Source organism: Pelophylax lessonae, assembly GCF_965119305.1.
Source record: "Pelophylax lessonae genome assembly, chromosome: 6".
NCBI lineage: Eukaryota > Metazoa > Chordata > Amphibia > Anura > Ranidae > Pelophylax > Pelophylax lessonae.
This window is the reverse complement of record NC_138773.1, coordinates 223854972-223875285: the sequence shown is the minus strand read 5'-3', so window position 1 is coordinate 223875285 and position 20314 is coordinate 223854972. Positions and strand designations below refer to the sequence as shown.

Genomic DNA, 20314 nt, shown 5'->3' with positions numbered 1-20314 from the left:
TTTAAAAAAACAGCAGCGCAAATACTGTTACATAACACACCAATTTATTCTCTGGGGGGGTGGGGGTTCTAAATAATTTTCTAGCAAGAAAAAACAGTTGGTTACATGTGAACAAAGTTCCAGAGATAGCCTGGTCCTTAATTGGTTAAAAACCTCTCTACCCTACAGAAGGCAACATCTGGTTTTACACCTTCAACTGGCTAATTAACACCTTTGTGTCCTTGTTTATACAATGGGATACAATTTGCATGTGATGCTGGAATGTCATGACATGTGTCTACATGAGGAGGAGGGGTGGGGGGGTTGGGTACAGCAGCAAATGCCTAATTATGATAAAGCAAAAACAAAAACCACACACACACACACACATTAATAACTTAATAAGCCATTACTTGCAATGGTGCAGCTGATGCGTCCTCTTCCAGCTCCAATGCAGGTACAGTCCCAGATCATGTTATCTTTAGGTCGCTCGTAAGTTTCCCCAACTCGGTACGTAGTGCCCGTGTACTTGTCAAAACAGGTTTCTTCAGCTGTTTAAGGGTTTAAAAGGATATAGTTTATTGGATGAACTATTCACTATGCAGGCAGTAAAAGCATAAAGAGCAGTTAGTTCATTTTTTTTCTCCATGTCAGGGCTTCCTAAAGGATGGGTCAAGGTCTGTATAACTGTCCCAGACTGCCCATGGGCTATAGTGCATTTCCTGGAGGAAATTATAAGTGGACAGTATATACACTTGGTGAAGAAGAGGACAACCTGGTAATCTCCCAATTTTACGAAGGGAAGAAGGGAGGAAGAAGCAGTACACTGATAGGGTGTAGAAACCATTTTCTACTTGTTTCAGTACTCTTGTTTAAAATGAAGCACAGACCACAATTGTGTTATATGGTTTTAGAGGGGTAAGCAATATCCCGATTTGGTTTTAATGCCTGGTAATATATTTAAAAGTTTGTGTCTTCAAGCAGGGGTCTCCAAAACTTCCTAATCAAAAAAAGGTCCAGTGTAAGGAGAAAATACCCTGGTGTTATGGGATTAACAAATACCCCAAAGGAAGGAATAGTGCCCCATTGTTGGCATCAGGTAAAAGAACACTGCCCCATCATTGGTGTCAGTGGTAGGTATTATGTCCTATTGTTGGGACATGGAAGGAACAGTGTCCCGAGGGCCAGTTAAATGCAAGCAATGTGCCACATTCAGCCCACGGGCTGTAGTTCTGGAGGTACCATTTTAGAAATGGTATAACAGACCAGGCTTCACAAAACAGGCAGATATGCATTCATTATTGACAGAACACATTTGAGGTCTGGTCCCTACAGGCTTTTATTCTCAAACGCAAAACTAATGTTGGTACCCCAAATGTGTAGCTTTTTGGTATAATTCCAATGGTAATGGTAATTTCTGAAGCCCAACCATGTTGAAAACATTTTACAGAAGGCATCAGCCTCTATTTTAAAAATGAAAAAAAAGCCACTACATGCATACCCACCCTCTGGTTTACTTTCACAGTTGAAGCCTCGGATTCCACCATAGCAGGTACAGACCAGTGTATTGCCCAAATAAATCCTTTCCCATTGCTGCCCAATACTATAGGTTTTTCCATTGTCAAAGCAGCCTCCTGTTGAGATCAATTGGTATTTCGTTACTTTAACAGCAAAAAAAACGTTATTCTAGCATTTCTTTAAAGCAAGCCAACACTGCATACGTTTATGACAGCTAACGACCAGAGCTCACACTAATAAGGTCATATACACACCTCTTCAGGGTGACTGTTTGAATATTAATACTCATGCAGGCCAATTCCCTTAATTTTCAGGCCAATTCCCTTTATTTTCTAAGTAGTGCTTAAGAAATCAGAGCTGGAACCTGATATCTTCTATATATTTTACTGACTTTGTACATAAGTTTCAAGAATTGGTATACACCAGTTTCAAAGCTATGCTAGTTGTGGCAAAATATCAATGTATATGGGCTCCCATACCATGTCTGATTATTGTCTCTCTGCCAATGTATATTTAGAAATATATGAGCAGTCATTTGCCAACCTCAGTTACCCCCTTGTCTCTAGCTTCAGTAGTTTAAAAACCTAAACCCATTACAAGCATACAATAGTAGCTAGCGACCATTTGAGCATGCGTATATAAAATACAACCACCAGGCGAGGCCAATGGCCAGATTTGGTGTATAAAACATACATGCCAGGACACAAATATGAGTGTTATGTCTATGTAGAAGAAAGGACCCTGTCTGTCTGTCACAGAGGAAGGAAGTGACCAGACAAGTTATTCAAATTATTTTTCTTAAGTTTTTCTTAAGTTTGGAGCCTCTGCTGTTCCCAAAAACATAAGACTGCCAAACTGTCTGGCTGAATTTGCAGTTATATGGGCAGCCTCAATAGGAGGGGGAATAAACCATAAAAATACATTTATGGAATATTCAATTTGTGGTCCAACATCAAAATAATTCATAAACCCCATTTCTGAATATCTACATGCAGTGATTAAACTATTTGACCCTGGTCTTCGGGCCCCACAATGAATGATTTCTTACCATGTCAACTATGCTAGTATGAATCTTTTAAAATGCATGCATTTCATTCTGGCAGGGCTTACCTTAGCTCAGGATAAAACATCTGCATTCTATTACCAGTCTAAGCCTCTCACTAGTTGTAACAGCAATGACTCCATATGGTCAAGTAGCTTAAGTTGCCACAAATCATTCTCATGAATTAAACATTGGTTTTTATCAGAACACAGTGATATCATAGCCTAGTAAAAGTTTAAATTATAGCATATACCCAATATTGGAACAATCATGCTAAATTATGGCTCAAATAAAAGGGGAGCTGCAACATACATTTATTGGTAAGCTTCTATAAATGTTAGCGCAAAAAGGTCACTATAATACACAAACCGATTTCAAAGCTTCTGGATGTTTTCCACATCACAAAGGTTTTTTTTTTTTTTAGAAGCATCATGTATGGTGCTCTCACTAAACCATGAAGAAAGGACAAATGCCTGCAGCCACTCATTGTCTACCAAGAGCCAAAATGTAAAAGGTTGGATAGTTTGGGTCAGAGCAGAAGTTTTCTTAAGAGCCGGTTCACACTGGGGCGACCTGGTCGCTTGACAGGTCGCCTGCCATAGAGAAGCTGTGGACCCGTTCTAATAGGAGCGACACAAGTCGCTCCGACTCAGAAAAAGGGTCCGGAGCTTCTTTGGGGCGACCTGCATTGACTTCAATGTTATGAAGTCCGTGCCGGCCGCTCCGAGGTCGCGGTGCGAGCAGCGCACCGCTACTTGTGAGGTCGCCCCGGCAAGTCGGATCGCTCTAATGTGAACCGGCTCTAAAAAACATATATAGAACCTCTGAAATGACATCAATGGGCTATATAAACAAATGAACATATTTTTCTACAGTATTGCAGCCATGAATTGTTAATTACCTCTACCGGCCTTTAAACCGGTAGAAGCGTCATTCTCTAGTTGAATATAAATATTCACAAAACAATGTAAAGACTTTATATAAAAGCAAAAAAGATGAACAGAATATATAAAACAAAAAAAGCTGGTCATAGACCTCAGACGATAGATGCACGATCTATCTTTAAGTAGAAGCTTTTTCTAGTTGTAGACAAACAAATGCCCAAGTGTCCAGGTCCATGCCTGTGGTAGAGAAAAAGGCGTTGGCAATAAATACCTACAGTTTTTTTTTTGAGAACCACCACCACTTTCCCCACACACTTTTCAGCTTGCAGCAGCTACTTGCGTCGCTAAAGGGAGACAAATTGCTGTATCAGCAACACTTTCTAATTTATGTGGACAGTTTACCACCTGTATCAGCATAACTGCTCAAAAGAATTGTGTGCAGCTGATATGTGGACTTAATTATCCGATGATATCCGATGACATAGACAATAACACTGCCCTCACATGCATTAAAACCACTGCAAGTACAATCTGCAAGAAAAAAAAAAATCACTAAAGTGTGTTATACTGGAGTAATGTACTGATAAACCCACTTTCTCATATGGCATCTACATGTATGTAGAGAACAGAATAGCCATACCTTGTCCTGAGCAAGGCCAAACATCCCAGAATCCACCACGTTAAGGCCGGGTTCACACTAGCCGAGGCCACGGCTCGCAGCATGGGGTCTGGTAAGTCCCTATACTCTGTTTCAGTTGCAAATCCAGTCTGAGTTTTTGTCTGAATTTGGATCTGCAACAGTATTTTGTTGGCTTTGCATGCCACTGCCAAGCCTGTTATCCACTAGGACCCCCAGGTCCTTTTCCATCATAGATCCACCCAGAGGATCACCGCCTAGCGACTAACTTGCTTTCGTATTTCTGACACCCAAGTGCATCACCTTACAATTTTCATCATTAAACCTCATCTGCCATGTAGTTGCCCACCCCATTATTTTGTTCAGGCCTCCTTGTAAGGTTACCAGGTCCTGCATAGAAGATTTTGGCCTGCTTAGCTTTGTATCGTCCGCAAATACCGAGATTGTGCTGGATATCCCATCCTTTAGGAATAATTTAAACAGGATTGGTCCCAAGACAGATCCTTGGGGGACCCCACTTTCCACATCTGCCTAATCCCAAGTACTCTCCATTTATCACCACCCTCTGGACTCACCCCTGGAACCAGTTCTCTATCCAGGTACCTACCCTATGGTCAACACCAACATACCTTAGTTTGCACAGTAAGCGTTTGTGGGGAACTGTGTCAAATGCCTTAGCAAAGTCCAGAAACACCACATCCACAGGCCTTCCTTTATCTAGACTGCAACTCACTTCATCATAGAAGGTGAATAGATTGGTCTGGAAAGAACGATTTTTCATGAATCCATGGCGATTACTACTAAGAATACCATTTTACTAAAGTCTGGTATATAATCCCTTCACATGCCCGCCAAAGATTTTGCAGACTACTGATGTTAGGCTAACCAGGGATATATTACGGCCCTTTTTTTTTTTTTTTTTTACATATTGGAACAACGTTGGGTTTTTTCCCCCCATCAGCTGGCACCATACCCATCTGTAGACTATCTATAAAGATCAGGAACAATGGTCTGGCTATCACCTGGCTGAGTCCTTTAAGAACCCTCAGGTGAAAGCCATCCGGTCCCGGTGATTTTTATTTAGGTTAAGTTTTTCAAGTTTAGTTCTGAATCTATCTTCTGGTAACCATGGGGGTGCTTCCTGAGGTGTATTTTTAACATTACAAGCTGGGTTAGTGTAGCCCCCCAATTCTTTTGTGAAAACTAAAAGAGAAGAATTTATTTAGTACTTTCACCTTCTTTCTGTACTCTGTGGCCAGATTCCCTTCAAGGTCTTTTATGGGGCCAATGTGTTCTGGTCTCGCCTTCTTACCATTTATATACTTAGGGCCCTTTCACACGGGCGCTCCGTATGTCCGCAAATCATCCTATTTTTTTGCGGATGATTTACGGACATAATATAAGTCTATGGCATTGCAGATGTCAGCGGAATACCATCCGCTGACATCCGATTTTCTTCCTTTCAGTTCTGTTCCGTTTTTTGGAACGGAACAGAACCCTATTTTTTCATCCGTTCAAAAAACGTAAAGGAAGCAAAATCGGATGTCAGCGGTGTCATAGACTTACATTATGTCCGCATATCATCTGCAAACGAATGGGATGATATGCGGACATACGGAGCGGATGACACAAGTGTCATCCGCTCCGTGAGAAAAAAAAAAAAAGTTCCGCAGCGGAGAATAAATCCGGAGCGGCCGTGTAAAAGAAGCCTTAAAGAATTTCTTTTTTTTTTTTTTCCCCCCTCTCTCCTGCTATATGTATGTCTTTCGTGTTCTATTTTAGCCACCTTGATTTCGCCTTTACATTTCTTATTGCACTCATTGTAATGTTGGAATGCTGCCAATGACCCCTCAGCCTTATATTTATTGAAGGACTTTTCTTAAGTTTTAATATGCATTTTTATGTTAGAGTTTAGCCACCCAGGGTTTATTTTTGCTCTTGTAAACTTATCCCCCTTTGGGATGCACTGGCCAATCCCTTTATTTAGTATGTTCTTGAAACACTCCCATTTTTCCTCCATGTTCTTTGTTCTTAGGGTTCTATCCCATTTGATATTGTCTAGCAAAAAGCGCAGTTCAGGGAAGTTGGCTCTTTTGAAATTCATTGCCCTTATATTACCCTTGTGTTTCTATTTCTACGATTTATACTGAAACTGATCGACTTATGGTCACGGTTTCCTAAGTTGCCCTGTATTTCTATATCCGTGATTGGGTCAGTAATGTTGGTAATCAGTAGCTCTAGTACCGCATTGTTTGTCGGTGCGTTCACCATCAAAACGAGGGGTGGGCATTTATAAAATCATCCGGGGCCGTACAAAATGTATCAACTTAAAAATGTGCCTTTTATATTTGGTCAAACATTTAATTAACTCACCCCTAACGTGATGGCTGCAACTGCTTCTCTTTGGTGAGGTGTGTGATGTTAGCTGGTATTGATGATGTTGCTAGTGGCAACTGTTTTTCAGGTTTGTGTCGGTCAGTCTGGAGCGCAGTCGACTCTTTGTGGTGGTAAGTTTTGAATAAGTAGCGGGTACAGCTGGCTGGTACCGCTGGCTCAGGCTGGTACTATGCTGTATATACTGCTGTGGGTATTGCTGGCTCTGGCTGGTACTGCAGAATCTTAGTGCCTACCTTAATGAAGAGTGATTAGCGCCCCCCCCTTAATGCAGAGTGATTAGCGCTCAGGAATTAGAGCGCCTCCTGATTACAAAGAGCAGGGTTCTTCTCCTTACCCGGCACGGTCGCTCTCATACGAAGTCAGGCCTCCTGGACTGACTCCTATGATAAACGTCACCACTCTGATATCTATCATAGGTAGGAGGCGTACCTTAGTATGAAGCTCGCCCTCCCCTTCCCCTCCTGAGACAGCCAAAAGGTAGGGCCAGCCCTGGGCGCCCCAGCCCAGGATCGGCCATGTCTGGTCACCCTAGCACAGGTGGCCGGATCAGATGACTTTGCGGGCCGTAGGTTCCCCACCCCTGATCTGAACCCATGAAATTGACCAGCAAAAGGAACTGCCAAGCCTTAGACGAATGTGCAGTTCCTTCTGCCCAGTCCAACCGGATAATTAAAGTACCCCCATTATAATGACATTTCCAAATCTTGCTGCCATTCCAAGCTGCGATAGGAGGACCGCCTTCTCCTGCCTCTGATTGGGGGGGCCTATAGCATACGCCCAATATTACTTCCCTTTGAAGTTCTACCCATAGAGATTCTACCTCCTTCGCTCCATTTGTAAAGGGTCGTCCCTCATAATTTACCCAGACACTGTTCTTAATATACAGACATACCCCTCCCCCTTTTTCTACCTTCTCTATCTCTGCAATATAGGGAATACCCCTGAATGGTCGCCAGCCAGTCATGAGAGCTGTCAAACCAAGTATCTGAAACCCTCACAAAATCGAAATCCTCATACATTAGCAGCTCCAGCTCTCCCATCTTGTTGGCCAGGCTTTAAGCATCTGTATGCAAAGCTCGCAATTTTGTCCAGTTGCATACTATATCCTTGTTCAATGTTTTTAGGCTGCACTTGCAATTTGTCCCCCTACCCTCCTTGGGTTTGGGAACTGAGTACAGGTAGCACACACCCCTATGCTAACTGCTGTAGGTGTCAATACAAAGTTAATGACACCCCCAAATCGATTCGCAGTGCGAACTGTCAAATGGTGCATGAATCGGATCGCATGGGTGTCTGATCCGATTCCAGTGCGGACTAAACGGGGAGAGAGAAAAAAAAAAAAAAAAAAAAAAAAAAAAAAGGGTCCTGCACCATTTTCGTCCAAATGCGAAGCAAATGCAGCCATGCCATCTGTATGGCTGAACTTGCATCGCACAGAAAGAGCATGTGATCTGCACAGCTATGTGGTGCAAATCACATGCAAAGTTTGACATCGCAACAGTGTGAACCCAGCCTGAATCAACATAGGCTTAAAACATTTTTTTTAACGCAACATTTTTGTAGAAGCTTCGGAAATGTTTTATGCAAAGTTTTACTCTTGGGTATGATTGCGGAATAGTTCTTTGCTTTGAGGCAATATATTTTCCAGTAAATCGGAGGGTTCTACTAGTTATTTTAAGGGTATATGTATAAAGCAGTATATCTGGAATTCACCAAACTGTTAATGCAGGTGAATGTTCCAGGTGCATGCTTTTTAAATTATGGTGATCGATTCAGCACCAAATGTTTAATGAAAGTCACACTCATACATTCCTTTTTGGGTTTCCGAACTCTGGAGGTCAAAGCCATCTATAGATGTTAGTTGCCGACCAACATAGTTACATGGCCAAGCTGCCAAATTTGCATTTGGCCAACTTGCATGTTTTTGCTCATGTGAAGCAGGGCTTCAGTCACTGGGCAAACAAAAGAAATTGGCCAAGAAGGTCCATGTAAGCCAACTAAATTTATGTAAGCAGGGTTAGCCAGGGACGTGGAAGGACTTACAACACACAGGAACATTTTACTGAGAAAAATACACAGGCTGCCACTTCTGACCTCCCTTTTACAAAGTACATTGCCTGGCTCTGCTAGCTTGCAATACGCCCCGATATGCTCAACAAATAGGTGGAGCAGGGAAGTTGGAATAATTTGCCTGCTACTCCAAGTTAGTGGGGAAAAGAATGGTTTGTATTGAGGGGGGGGGACCCCCCAAAACAAAAAAACACACAACACATGGCATTCTAGAAATGGCAGCAGTGCAAAGTGAACGACCCCCTTTGTGTTCAGAGATGAGCTCCAGCAGGAACCGGAAGATTGCAGCCATCACTGTCTACCTACAGTGCTTTTCCCACTTCTCCAGTAATGGATCAGGTAAGAGATGCACGTGATCATATTGTGCCAAGCAGGGCCACTGCAAGTATGCAATACAGACTCTGAAAATTACAAAAAAAAAAAAAAAAAAAAAAAAAAAAAAAAATCGGGGGGGGGGGGGGGGGGGTGGTGGATTAAACCAATTTAGTATCACAAAATTTTTGTTTTATAAACAAAGGAGTTTTAGGTGTCTAGGTGTTCATTAGCCCTAGCAAGGGTCTTAGAAGGGCTGGGTAAAGAACAAAGACTTTTCCCTAAATTCACACTTGCCTTGTAATTACAGTTAAGCCTGGCGTGTAAACTGACAAAGGTGCTAATACTTTTACACTTTAGATAGCCAGAGGCTACACACAGCAAATGACAGGACAGAAGACAAAAGCATCTTATGATGTTTAGCACTGCTGGCAGACTCACTCCCATTGTTCTCTACACCCATCAATAAAGCAAGTAAATGGTTTTCTAGGATTTTTGTAGCTTACAGCCTTCTGTTCCTCCTTTCCCTCTGGTAACAAATTTTCTTCAGGGATAAAAGTCCTAGACTATAATTAAAAGAGGAAGCATAACAAACCCTATAATTTATATTTTTTGGCATACCATTATATATTCTACAGTATACAATCTATGTAGGCATTCAGCAAGGCTACAGATCAAACAGCTTGGATATGAAATGACTGCCAGAACCGCCCATTGGTGTCTGTTATGACACAAAAACCACATGGGATACAGAATCTATTCTGCACGGGACTGATAAAAGAAGCTGAATTTATTTATAACCAGTTAGGTTTTTTATGGTAGAACAAAAACACTCCATAAAAGATAAAGCAAATGGATATGAGAGCATGCAAAATTATGTCCACTTCCCCAAAACATAACACAATGAACCTCATCTTATTGCAGAAAGTTGAACATTTTAAATCTGAACACCAGGCAGATATAAATAACAAGTTAAATCTGCATTCCAGGTTTGTCACTTTAAGATATTTGGGCTAGCTTGGCCCAAACAAATTAAGTGATTTGGCCACTGTAGCATCATACAGTATGCAGCAGTATTGGCGACTTTCTGCTTGAACTACAAGGCTTCCTCCGATTGGCCAATGTGGAGAGGTGGGTAGATAATGACATGATCTCCAGCTCAGCCAATCACAGGAAGCCTTGTATAAAATGATAAATACAAGGCTTCTCCTGAAGGGCAGAGAAGCATTCAGATCAAGTTTATATAGTTCCAGCAGCAGATAGGAAGTCGCTTGTACTGCTGCAGGACACAGCACCACATATTGTATGAAACTGATGCTCCTGCTGTAAGATACAGCATACACAGTGGCCAATTTGGTCCTGCTTGGCCTAAACTAGCAGGAAACATGAAATTCAGCTTTAATACATTGATAATTTGACTTGGTATTAAAATATGTCCATACTGGGAGAGGGAGAAGCAGCACAAAAGGGGCAAATTAAGTATTGTGCAATGCAGAAAGCATGCCGATAGAGGAAAAAATATATAAATTGACCTGCTGCTTCTCCTGTTACTGTCCAGTCATATGGTCAGGTAGAGAGGAGACCTATAACAAAAGTAAAACTGCAGCAGATAAAAACATAGTTCCTTCCTCTGCCAGTTGGAGCTAGGTTATATGGCAAATCTCCATCCACTCCTGAGACTATACAAACGAATACAAATCCTTTTGCAGGTAGTCTAGCTCTAATCTGTATGGGGTCTTTGCATTTAGTGGTTTGCCTGGAGTTCAGGTTTAAATTTGAGCTCCAGACAATATTCTTTATAAGATTTGAAAAAGTGAAGGATTGCAACTCCAGACCGATTTTTCACTACAGTGAGCCCACTGGGGAGATCTATACCTCACATTTTATTTAGGCACCACCACTATATACCGTATGAAAGTAATTGGGAGGAAGCACTGGAAGAGAAAAATCACAATAAAAACCAGGCAGGGCTTCTAATCTTTCCACATTCTTCAAACTTTATTTCTTGACTGTATCTCCATTGGCAAGATCCCCCCTCTGCCCCCAATTATTCCCTGCCCTTTGACCTTATATATCTGAACAGAAGAAGGTGAAGGAAAAAGGTCTCCTCCTAATTAGGATATAGAGCGAAAAAAAAAAAAAAAAAAAAAAAAAAAAAATTGGCCCAGGTTGTAACCCTGGCTAAAACATTTTGAAAGAGTTTTGGGTAGTGGTTGGGCTTTTAAGCAATATAATTCATTAGCTAAGTGGAAATTTAGGGTAAGATTTTTGAGCATGGGTTTTACTCCATTTACCTGATTGGTTACCATTCTCAAGCTGGCCATACACCCAACGAATTTGCTCAGTTGCAAGTGCAAATTCAACAAATTCCACCATCTATCTAGTGTGGATGGGTGAATCTCCCACTGACAGGCAACATTCACTGTCAGAAAACTGGACCAGTACCTGCATCTGACTGGATACAAGTGCTGTTTGACCAACAATTTTCCACTCTGCTTCCTCGATTTTACAAGTGAAGGAGGTTGGGTGAAGTGGAGTCATCAGGGCCACCGGCTTATTAGGAACTGGCCAAAATTGTAACAGTAAACGGACAGCTTAAGTCAAATTCATGTGGCGTGGATCTCCTCCGCCACCTCAGAAAAGCATGGGGGGCTAAACACACCAATTGATTGTAGGAAAGAATGAGAAATCTAAAAAGCAAAGAATGCCAACCACAGGACCATCAGAACTGTATGTGATTTTGTGCTTTATTTGCTCTATACATGGAGTTAATGCACATCCTCAATGGGCATCTGCCTAAAGTGTAAAATAAGCCTAATCTTTAACCACCTCAATACAGGGCAGTTACACCCCCTTCCTGCCCAGGCCAATTTTCAGCTTTTAGCGCGGTTGCATTTTGAATGACAATTGTGTGGTCATGCAACACTGTACCTAAACCAAATTTATCCCCCCACAAAATAGAGTTTTCTTTTGGTGGTATTTGATCACTGCAAGGTTTTTTCTTTTTTGCTGAAGAAAAAAAATTAGGTTACAAAATTTTGTAAATCGATACGTTTTTTTTTCTGCACTGATGAAGCCGCACTGACGGGCAATAATGGGCACTGATAGATGGCAGTCATGGGCAGCTCTGATGGGGAGGGCTTTGTAAAGGTCCCTGAGCCCTGATTGCCATCCCTGGTGGCCATGGGTGGGTAATCCCTGGTGGTTCTAGCGGCACACCCCCCCCCCCCCCCCAAGGATCTGCACTGGTAATCAATGCTTTGATTACCAGCACACCCCCCCCCCCCCCGGGTCAGGAGAGCCGCCGATAGGCACAAGTAGAGGAGAGCCGATCAACGGCACTTCCTATTTACTATGTGACCAGCTGTGATTGGACACAGCTGGTCACATGGTAAAGAGCCTACGTCATAAGTGGTTAAAGCATTCCCCTTTCCCTCCTACCTATCCCACATACACCCCCCAAAAAGTGTGTACCTACCCATTTTTAATCTGGTCACATGATCCAGCAGCTCCGACTTCCCTGTGTCAGTGAGCAGCTGCTGCAAGGTAGAGAAAGTGCCAACAATGGCTGGGCCATGGGAGCCTATGGATGACATCAGGGCTCCCAGGATCCACAGCAGTTGAGCGCTCCATACACAGGCTAGCCGGAGCTGCTGAATCACATGACTGTATTAAAGTAAAAGGAAAGTACATCATTTATGCAGTCAAATGTAGGCTTTACTATCACTTTAAGATTGGTTGTCCCAATAAGGGCTAGAAATGTAATGCTACAATGTGACTGGTTCTAGTCCGGTCATACACCCCCCCCCCCCCCCCTCAAAACCTGTTTAAATGTTAAAGCACGAGAAGCATTTTGTTTTTATATAAAATTCCTTTATTATACTACTGTAGATGATAACCATTTTAGACAAGGTCATTTTATACTAATCTGGGTGAAGCACACATCTGGAGCTAACCTCCTCAGAGATGGGCGCGTGCAAATGGAATCATAAAATGGCCTAACAGTAAATCCCTCATAAGCACACTTTTTCTGGTTGACGGGTCATTAGTCCAAGAGACAGCTATGTAAAACATGAAAGACAAAACTGGGAATGAAGGGAGATGCAAAATGACAGACCAAACCGAGTCTTTGTTCTATTTCTGAAGAATAAAAGAAAGAAATCAGACTCTTAGGTTTAGTAAAATTCCTTATATCACAACAGTGCTGGAATTCAGGACAAGTAGTACAGTCCCTTACAGTACTGCCAAACACATACTTAAGGGGGGGTAAATAGTAAGGGAATGCCATCTTACATAACTAAAAAGAGAATGGAAGGTTCACTTTTAGATGAAGATACAGGGAACACAATTACATTCTGTAACACAGATCAACAGAATGGCTCAAGATATACCAGCCAAGGTTTCATGGAACCATAGAGGTTCATTGACCTGTGGCTGACTGACCTCTGTCTTCTGGTGCCTTTATAATTCCAGGGTCAATGGCACTGGGCAAAGCCAGCAGAATGACACCAATGATTTTTAGCCATCTGGAAGTAGGGCATGGTTTCTACTGAAAACCAATGTAAATGACCCCCCCTCATTACCATGGATTGAGTTTAGTAAAAGGTCCCAAAGACCTGAAAATTAAGTTTAGGGGGTCCTCTGTGGTGGTTTAAAAAAAAAAAAAAAAAAAAAAAGCCAAAAATTCAGACATACAGTACGTTGATTCCACACTTTTCTGATTCAGAGTTGTAACTATACCATTATGAAAGAAATCAATCCCAAATGGGATTAACAATAGGGGAAAAGGGACATTGCGATACCAAATAAACTTATTAGGGAAAATTGATGTAAAAAAGTGTGGAATTTGTCCTCTTCTCTCTTGTACTTCATTATGATATAAGTTTTGGAACTTTCCAATATAAATAATTGATATGCATGTTTTTTTTTTTTTTTTGGATTGTCATGTTTATGAATTTCTATTAGGTCTAAAAAAAAAAAAAAAAAAAAAAGTTCTCTTGTTTACTTTAGGTAAAATGTCTGTTTTATTATATACAGATATGAGTAAAACTTTGGCTAAATATACCCCCAGAAGAAGACTTCCAGTTGAAACGCGTAGGGATTCTGTAATCCATATATTGTGTTGTACCATCAAGTGACTTCTTGTATTGTCTGCAATTGTTTGTATTTTTATACTGGTCTTGTCTTTATAGTACCTTAATGATCTTCTGTTGCAATATTAGATCTTTTTGAATCAGAAAGATATTTATACACACTTTTTTACATCAACTTTTCTTTATACATTTCTTTGGTATCGCAATGTCCCTTTCCCCCTATTGTTAATCCCATTTGGAATGGATTTCTTTCATATTTGATTCTGGGATAGATACCATACTTTGCACTATAGAATAGAACTGAGCATTGTTTGTAATCGGATACTAGTATTTGAAAGAATGAGGGAAAGTAGCCAGTCACACTTAAAAATGAAACAATAATATAATGTAACAGATTCAAAACAAAATATTTATCTGAACTGGTAAACTGTCAAAAAGGGTCCTTTCCCAGGAAGGGAAAGAAAAAAAAAAAAAAAAAAAAAGTATAAGAAGAAGTTCAATGTAAGCCTGAAAATGGCAAACAAAAAAAAAAAAAAACCCTGCTATGAAATAATGGAAAAAGTCAAAACAGATGTAGGATTTTGCTGCCAAAAAAATAAATAAATATGCCGAACATCTAGCCAGGTTAACAAAGGGCTAGAGGAATAAAGTGACTAAGAGGAAGACAGGCAATGACCAATTCAGCCCCTAAAGTGCAAGTTCACACTTTTTTTTTTTTTTTTTTTGGGGCGGGGCAGTTTTAGTGTTTTTAATGCATTCTTAGGCTCAAGCATTTTTTTTTTTCTGCCAATGGAAAACCATTTACTAAGAGATGGAAAGAAAGATACTATGAAAAAAAACTCATGTAATGTGAATTTCCAAGAGCTCCCACTAAAGTACAGTATATGGGAACCAAGAACATGCCAGTCTGCCCCAAGAAAGCCCAAATGCTTTTTCAAGTGACAAGCTTCAAGCCATATGGCATTCAGGTGTGACTAGTCACTGTGGGATACAATAGGAATCCTCATCACAAGCATTGAAACGCTTCTAGAAAAGTGCTTCAAATGGCTCAGATGTGATCCAGGGCAGAGCGAATGCATGGATTCCAGTTTCAAACCGAATAAAAGGTTTATGAAAACAAGGAATCTGGATAGTCTATAGCAACACATCAAATTTCTTTTTCTCATTAATAAAAACTAGAAAGGTTATGCAGGTTCCCATAGCAACCACATTCCTTTCTTTAAACTCAATCCTAAATTTGAACAGAAGAATAAGAAACTTTTTTTCAGCCACAGGACTAACTTTTAAATTGGACTCAGCTGAAAATATTTCAATAAGGAGCCATGGACCTTTGTTAATTGGGTCTATTGTCTGGGAATAAAAAGATTCCTGGTTGCTATGGTCACTCGCTACATCTTCAAAAGTTTTATACCCCTCATAAAGCAACTCTGAAGTTTCTGTACCTACTTACAGGTTAATGCAGCCTCTCCACCACTTTTAAGATGAAGGAACCCTTGAACTTTCCAGATTCAGAGAACCCCTGCTAATGGAGCAGTACATGGGTGTGAAGGTCAGTGGATAGAACATTCCGGTCATTGGGAAGAACCCCCAAATATCCCTCCCCCCAATGAGGGTGGCAAACTGTGGAACAATTTTACGGATCACTGGGCCAGTTCATACCTGAGCATGTAGCACATTCCTGTGCAATTCCTAGGTGACTGAGTGTGGTGTGATTTTCAGCCCAAATCGCATTGGAATCGCACCAAACAGTGCATGCACTACTTTCCAAAAACGCACTGTAGTACCAAGCGATCCAATGCAGGCAAACACTGCAGCCTAAATCAATGTTTGGGGTGTCGTTCGTATTATATTGACGCCCACAGCAGATTGCGCACCTAGTGCATTGTGAACGCGGTGCGGGGAACATCCACAGAACATGGGTTTCCCAGTAAGAGTGAGGCCATTACTGTCAGGAATAGAAAATGTGATCGGAACACCATTAGATTGCAAGCTCTTCTGAGCAGGGCCCTCTTAATCCTCTTGTATTGTAACTGTATTGTCTACCTCTAACATTGTAAAGCGCTGCGTAAACTGCTGGCGCTATAGAAATCCTGAATAATAATAATAATAATAATAATAATAATATTGGGGGGGGGGGTGGGAGAGGAAGCAATTTACTTTCCTGTAATCAGATTTTTCATCCAGACTGATCAGAAGCATCTCTGAATTCAGCCGGTTTAGTTTAAATCTGATTACACAGTGTGCATCTTTTCACTAAATCACAGATTCTATCACATAGTCCAATCCTGTAAGAAGTTGCTCAATCCCTATGTTGTTAGGTGTATGGCTACCATTAGAGATTGATAAAAAGATCATTGGGGTTCATGGTTACTTTTCTGAGGTGGTAGAAGTTGCCAATTGCTCAAGAAACACCCTGGGCGCCGCAGATCATTGGGGTTCGTGGTTACTTTTCTGAGGGGTAGAAAATGCCATTTGCTCAAGGAACACCCTGGGCCCCCCAGATCATTGGGGTTCGTGGTTACTTTTCTGAGAGGTAGAAAATGACATTTGCTCAAGGAACACCCCGGGGCGCCCCAGAGAGGAACACCCCGGGGCGCCCCAGAGAGGAACACCCCGGGGCGCCCCAGAGAGGAACACCCCGGGGCGCCCCAGAGAGGAACACCCCGGGGCGCCCCAGAGAGGAACACCCCGGGGCGCCCCAGAGAGGAACACCCCGGGGCGCCCCAGAGAGGAACACCCCGGGGCGCCCCAGAGAGGAACACCCCGGGGCGCCTCTCTAGCATTTCTTTGAAATCAGCCAGCTTAGCTTAAAACTGATTACACAGTGTGCATCTTGTCACTAAATCATGGATTCTATCACATAGTCCAATCCTGTAATGAGTAGCTCAATCCCTATGTTAGGTGTATGGCCACCATTAGAGATTAATAAAAAGATCGGGTTAGTGGTTACTTTTCTGAGGGGTAGAAGTTGCTAATTGCTCAAGGAACCCCCTGGGCGCCCCAGAGAGGGAACCCCCCTGGGCGCCCCAGAGAGGGAACCCCCCTGGGCGCCCCAGAGAGGGAACCCCCCTGGGCGCCCCAGAGAGGGAACCCCCCTGGGCGCCCCAGAGAGGGAACCCTATTGAGTAAGGCTGGGCTTAAGAAATGGGAAATTAGTTGCCATGGGCAACAAACTATTTTTTTTTTTAACCTCCAAACTCCAACACAATAGCTTTACCCAAAGTCATTGCTCCCCCCATACAGGGAGCTCATCTAGTACTATAGTAGCCCCAGTCATGGAATATAAAGGGGGTCATCTATTCCAGGATGGGGTAACATGAAGCTCTTCAGGAATGGTGGAGGACCATCCCTTGGTAGATTCTCCCATCACCTATAGAGACTCCTGTTACCTTTACCCTGCACCCCCCTATTCATACCCCCCAGTACAATGTCCTTACTCTGAGAAGTCTCTCCAGCGACCACAGGTTGCACTGCATGCTGCGCCTGTCTGCGGCTCTTGGTCCTCTCAGATGGGGCGGCTTGGATGGCGGCGCTCAGGCACAGGGTCAGGAGCAGCCCGGTCAGGGGCCCCCGGGGCATCTTGACGGAGAAGAGGGGGGCAATTGCCTAATATAGAAAAGCGTACAGAGATGAATGGCCACCGATCACTGGCACATCTCCCGGGGAGCAGAGCGCTTCACCGACAGGCAGAAATAGGGGAGCAAAGTAGATAAAGCGTTAGAGAATAAAGCGGCTCCGTGCCGTGCTGTGGATAGAGAGCGGAGTCCGGGCGGCCACTATATATATACACACACTCTGCACGCCAGACGGGGCTCGCTCACTCACTGCTCGCCTGTTCTAGGATTGGCTGTTCTCTGGACATGACGTCACTGGAGGGCAGGATTTCCCCCCTTGTCTTTAAAAGAGGTGGGAGGTACATGGAGCTCAGTGTGTGGGGTGTGGGAAGAGGATGGCAGGGGACCCGAGAGCATCCCTGTGGGCTGGATAGAGTCTAGAGATGTAACTTACTATGCTAAGACTTCACAGCTCAAACCAAGCTAAAGGTTTCCCAGCATGTGGAGCTCATTTATATGGAATGTTGATATAAAAAAAAAAAAAATGGGTTTAATATTTATGTCTTTCTGCTCTGACGATAAAAAACTGTTATTTTCTAAATATCAATGCAATATGTAGATGATGGGACTGTTCGGGTTCTTGAACACAGTACTGATGCAGGAACCTCAGATATACCAGGCAGAAAAACCGCAAGGATGAGCTGTATAGCACTGCAGATATTATCCACTTTACCACCAGAGGATTTTGCTGTCTTACGTCCAGGCCACTTTTTGCGATTTGGTGCTGTGCGACTTTAACTGACAATTGCGCGTTTGTGCGACGCCATACCCAAACGAAATTTATGTCCTTTTTTTTCCCACAAACAGAGCTTTCTTTTGGTGGTATTTGATCACCTGTGCGATTTTTACTTTTTGCGCTATAAACAAAAAAAGAGCGTTTATTTTGAAAAAATAACAATATTTTTAACATTTTTTTTTTATATGAAATTCCCCCCCAAAAAAATGTAAAAATCAAAAATGTTTTAAATTTTTGGCCAATTTGTTTTCTGCTACCTATGTTTGGTAAAAAAAATCACAATAAGCGTATTTTGATTGGTTTGCGCAAAAGTTATTGCGTTTACTAACTAAGAGAAAGATTTCTGTCATTTTTGGTGTTTTTTTTTTTTAATGAGTAATGGCGGCGATCTGCGATTTATTTTTATTTTTTTGCGGGACTGTGACATTGCGGCGGACAGATCGGACCCTTGACTGACATTTTTGACACTTTTGGGGGTACCAGTGACATTTCTATAGTAATCAGTGCTATAAATATGCACTGTTACTGTAAAAATGACACTGGCAGGGAAGGGGTTAATTTTATTGGAGAGGGAGGGGTTAATGTACGCCTGGTGCTTACTAACGTGTGTGGGGGGAGGTGACTGAGTGACACAGGGACAGAGCGCATGTTCAGCTATGCTGAACCCTGCAATCTGTCCCTGCCTGTCACTTAGGAGATCCGCCCGCTCTGTCTCCAAACTCGATTCCCTGACAATCGGGGAAGAGCAGCGGCGATCGATGCCGCTCCTCCCCTGGCCCGACTTCCGCTGTGACTGAAAACAGCAGGGAGGAGGAGTCCAGCGACGTAGGTCTACGTCGCTGGACGGAATCGAGCCACTTTGCCGCAGTACAGTCCCAGTGACTGGTCGGCAAGTGGGTAAAGTCCTGGATTTGTATAGCGCCAACAGTTTGCCACAGCTTTACAATATAAACATACGCTATATTACCCAAATTATTGTGATACCTGCCTTTACATGCGCATGAACTTTAACGGCATCCAAGTTGGGTTCAATATTGAGTTGGCCCACCCTTTTTAATTATAACACCTTCCACTATTCTGGGAAGGCTATCCACAAGGTTTAGGAGTGTGTCTATAGGAATGTTTGTTCATTCTTCTAGAAGCATATTTGAGAGGTCAGGCACTGATATAGGACAAGAAGGCACTAGTCCAAATCATTTGGTGGAGGAGGAATTATGGTGTGGGGTTGTTTTTCAGGGGTTGGGCATGGCTCCCTTAGTTCCAGTGTGGGAACTCTTAAGGCGTCAGCATACCAAGACATTTTAGACAATTTCATGCTCCCAACTTTGCGGGAACAGTTTGGGGATGGCCTCTTCCTGTTCCAACATGACTGCGCACCAGCGCACAAAGCAAGGTCCACAAAGACATGGATGAGTGAGTTTGGGGTGGAGGAACGTGACTGGCCTGCACAGAATCCTGACCTCAACCCGATAAAACACCTTTGAGATGAATTAGAATGAAGACTGTGAGCCAGGCCTTCCTGTTCATCATTGGTGCCTGACCTCACAAATACGCTTCTGGAAAAATTGTCAAACATTCCCATAGACACTGTTTATATGGGTTTGACTCTTGCGCTGTCTGAGAAGATTCTTGAGTGTATATGCCCTTAACGCTGCTTGTACCGTTACTGGTGACCACACAGTTAAATGAAAATAATAGGGGGGAGGGAGTACCGCGCTTACCCCCCCCCCTATTATTCCCATAGACACACTCCTAAACCTTGTGGACAGTCTTCCCAGAAGAGTTGAAGCTGTTCTAGCTGCAAAAGGTGGGCCAACTCAATATTGAACCCTACGGACTAAGACTGGGATGCCATAAAAGTTCATGTGCATGTAAAGAAAGGCGTCCCAATACTTTTGACAATATATCGTATTTGAATGTATTTTAGCGTACCTGCATAGACATGTAATAATTCTACTAGCTCTTTTTTAAGGGAATGTGGCCTTTATGTGTATATGCGCATATTTGCATATATACAGTATGCGTAAAAATA

General features: G+C 42.5%; 1 protein-coding gene across 5 annotated transcripts in view; it reads right to left on the bottom strand.

Moving 5' to 3' along the window:
- FN1 (fibronectin 1) overlaps positions 1–17667 on the bottom strand; it is a 94668-nt gene extending 77001 nt beyond the window's left edge. For 3 of the 5 annotated variants that reach the window (XM_082262392.1, XM_082262393.1, XM_082262394.1), the window contains exons 1-3: positions 17370–17667; positions 1485–1613; positions 393–530 (exon numbers count right to left, since the gene is read on the bottom strand). In XM_082262392.1, the coding sequence (XP_082118518.1) occupies positions 393–530; positions 1485–1613; positions 17370–17511 (409 nt within the window). In that variant the 5' untranslated portion in view covers positions 17512–17667. The remainder of the gene's footprint in view (positions 1–392; positions 531–1484; positions 1614–17369) is intronic. The other 2 variants (XM_082262395.1, XM_082262396.1) reach the window with 1 other exon arrangement.
- Between the last annotated feature and the right edge of the window lie 2647 nt (positions 17668–20314).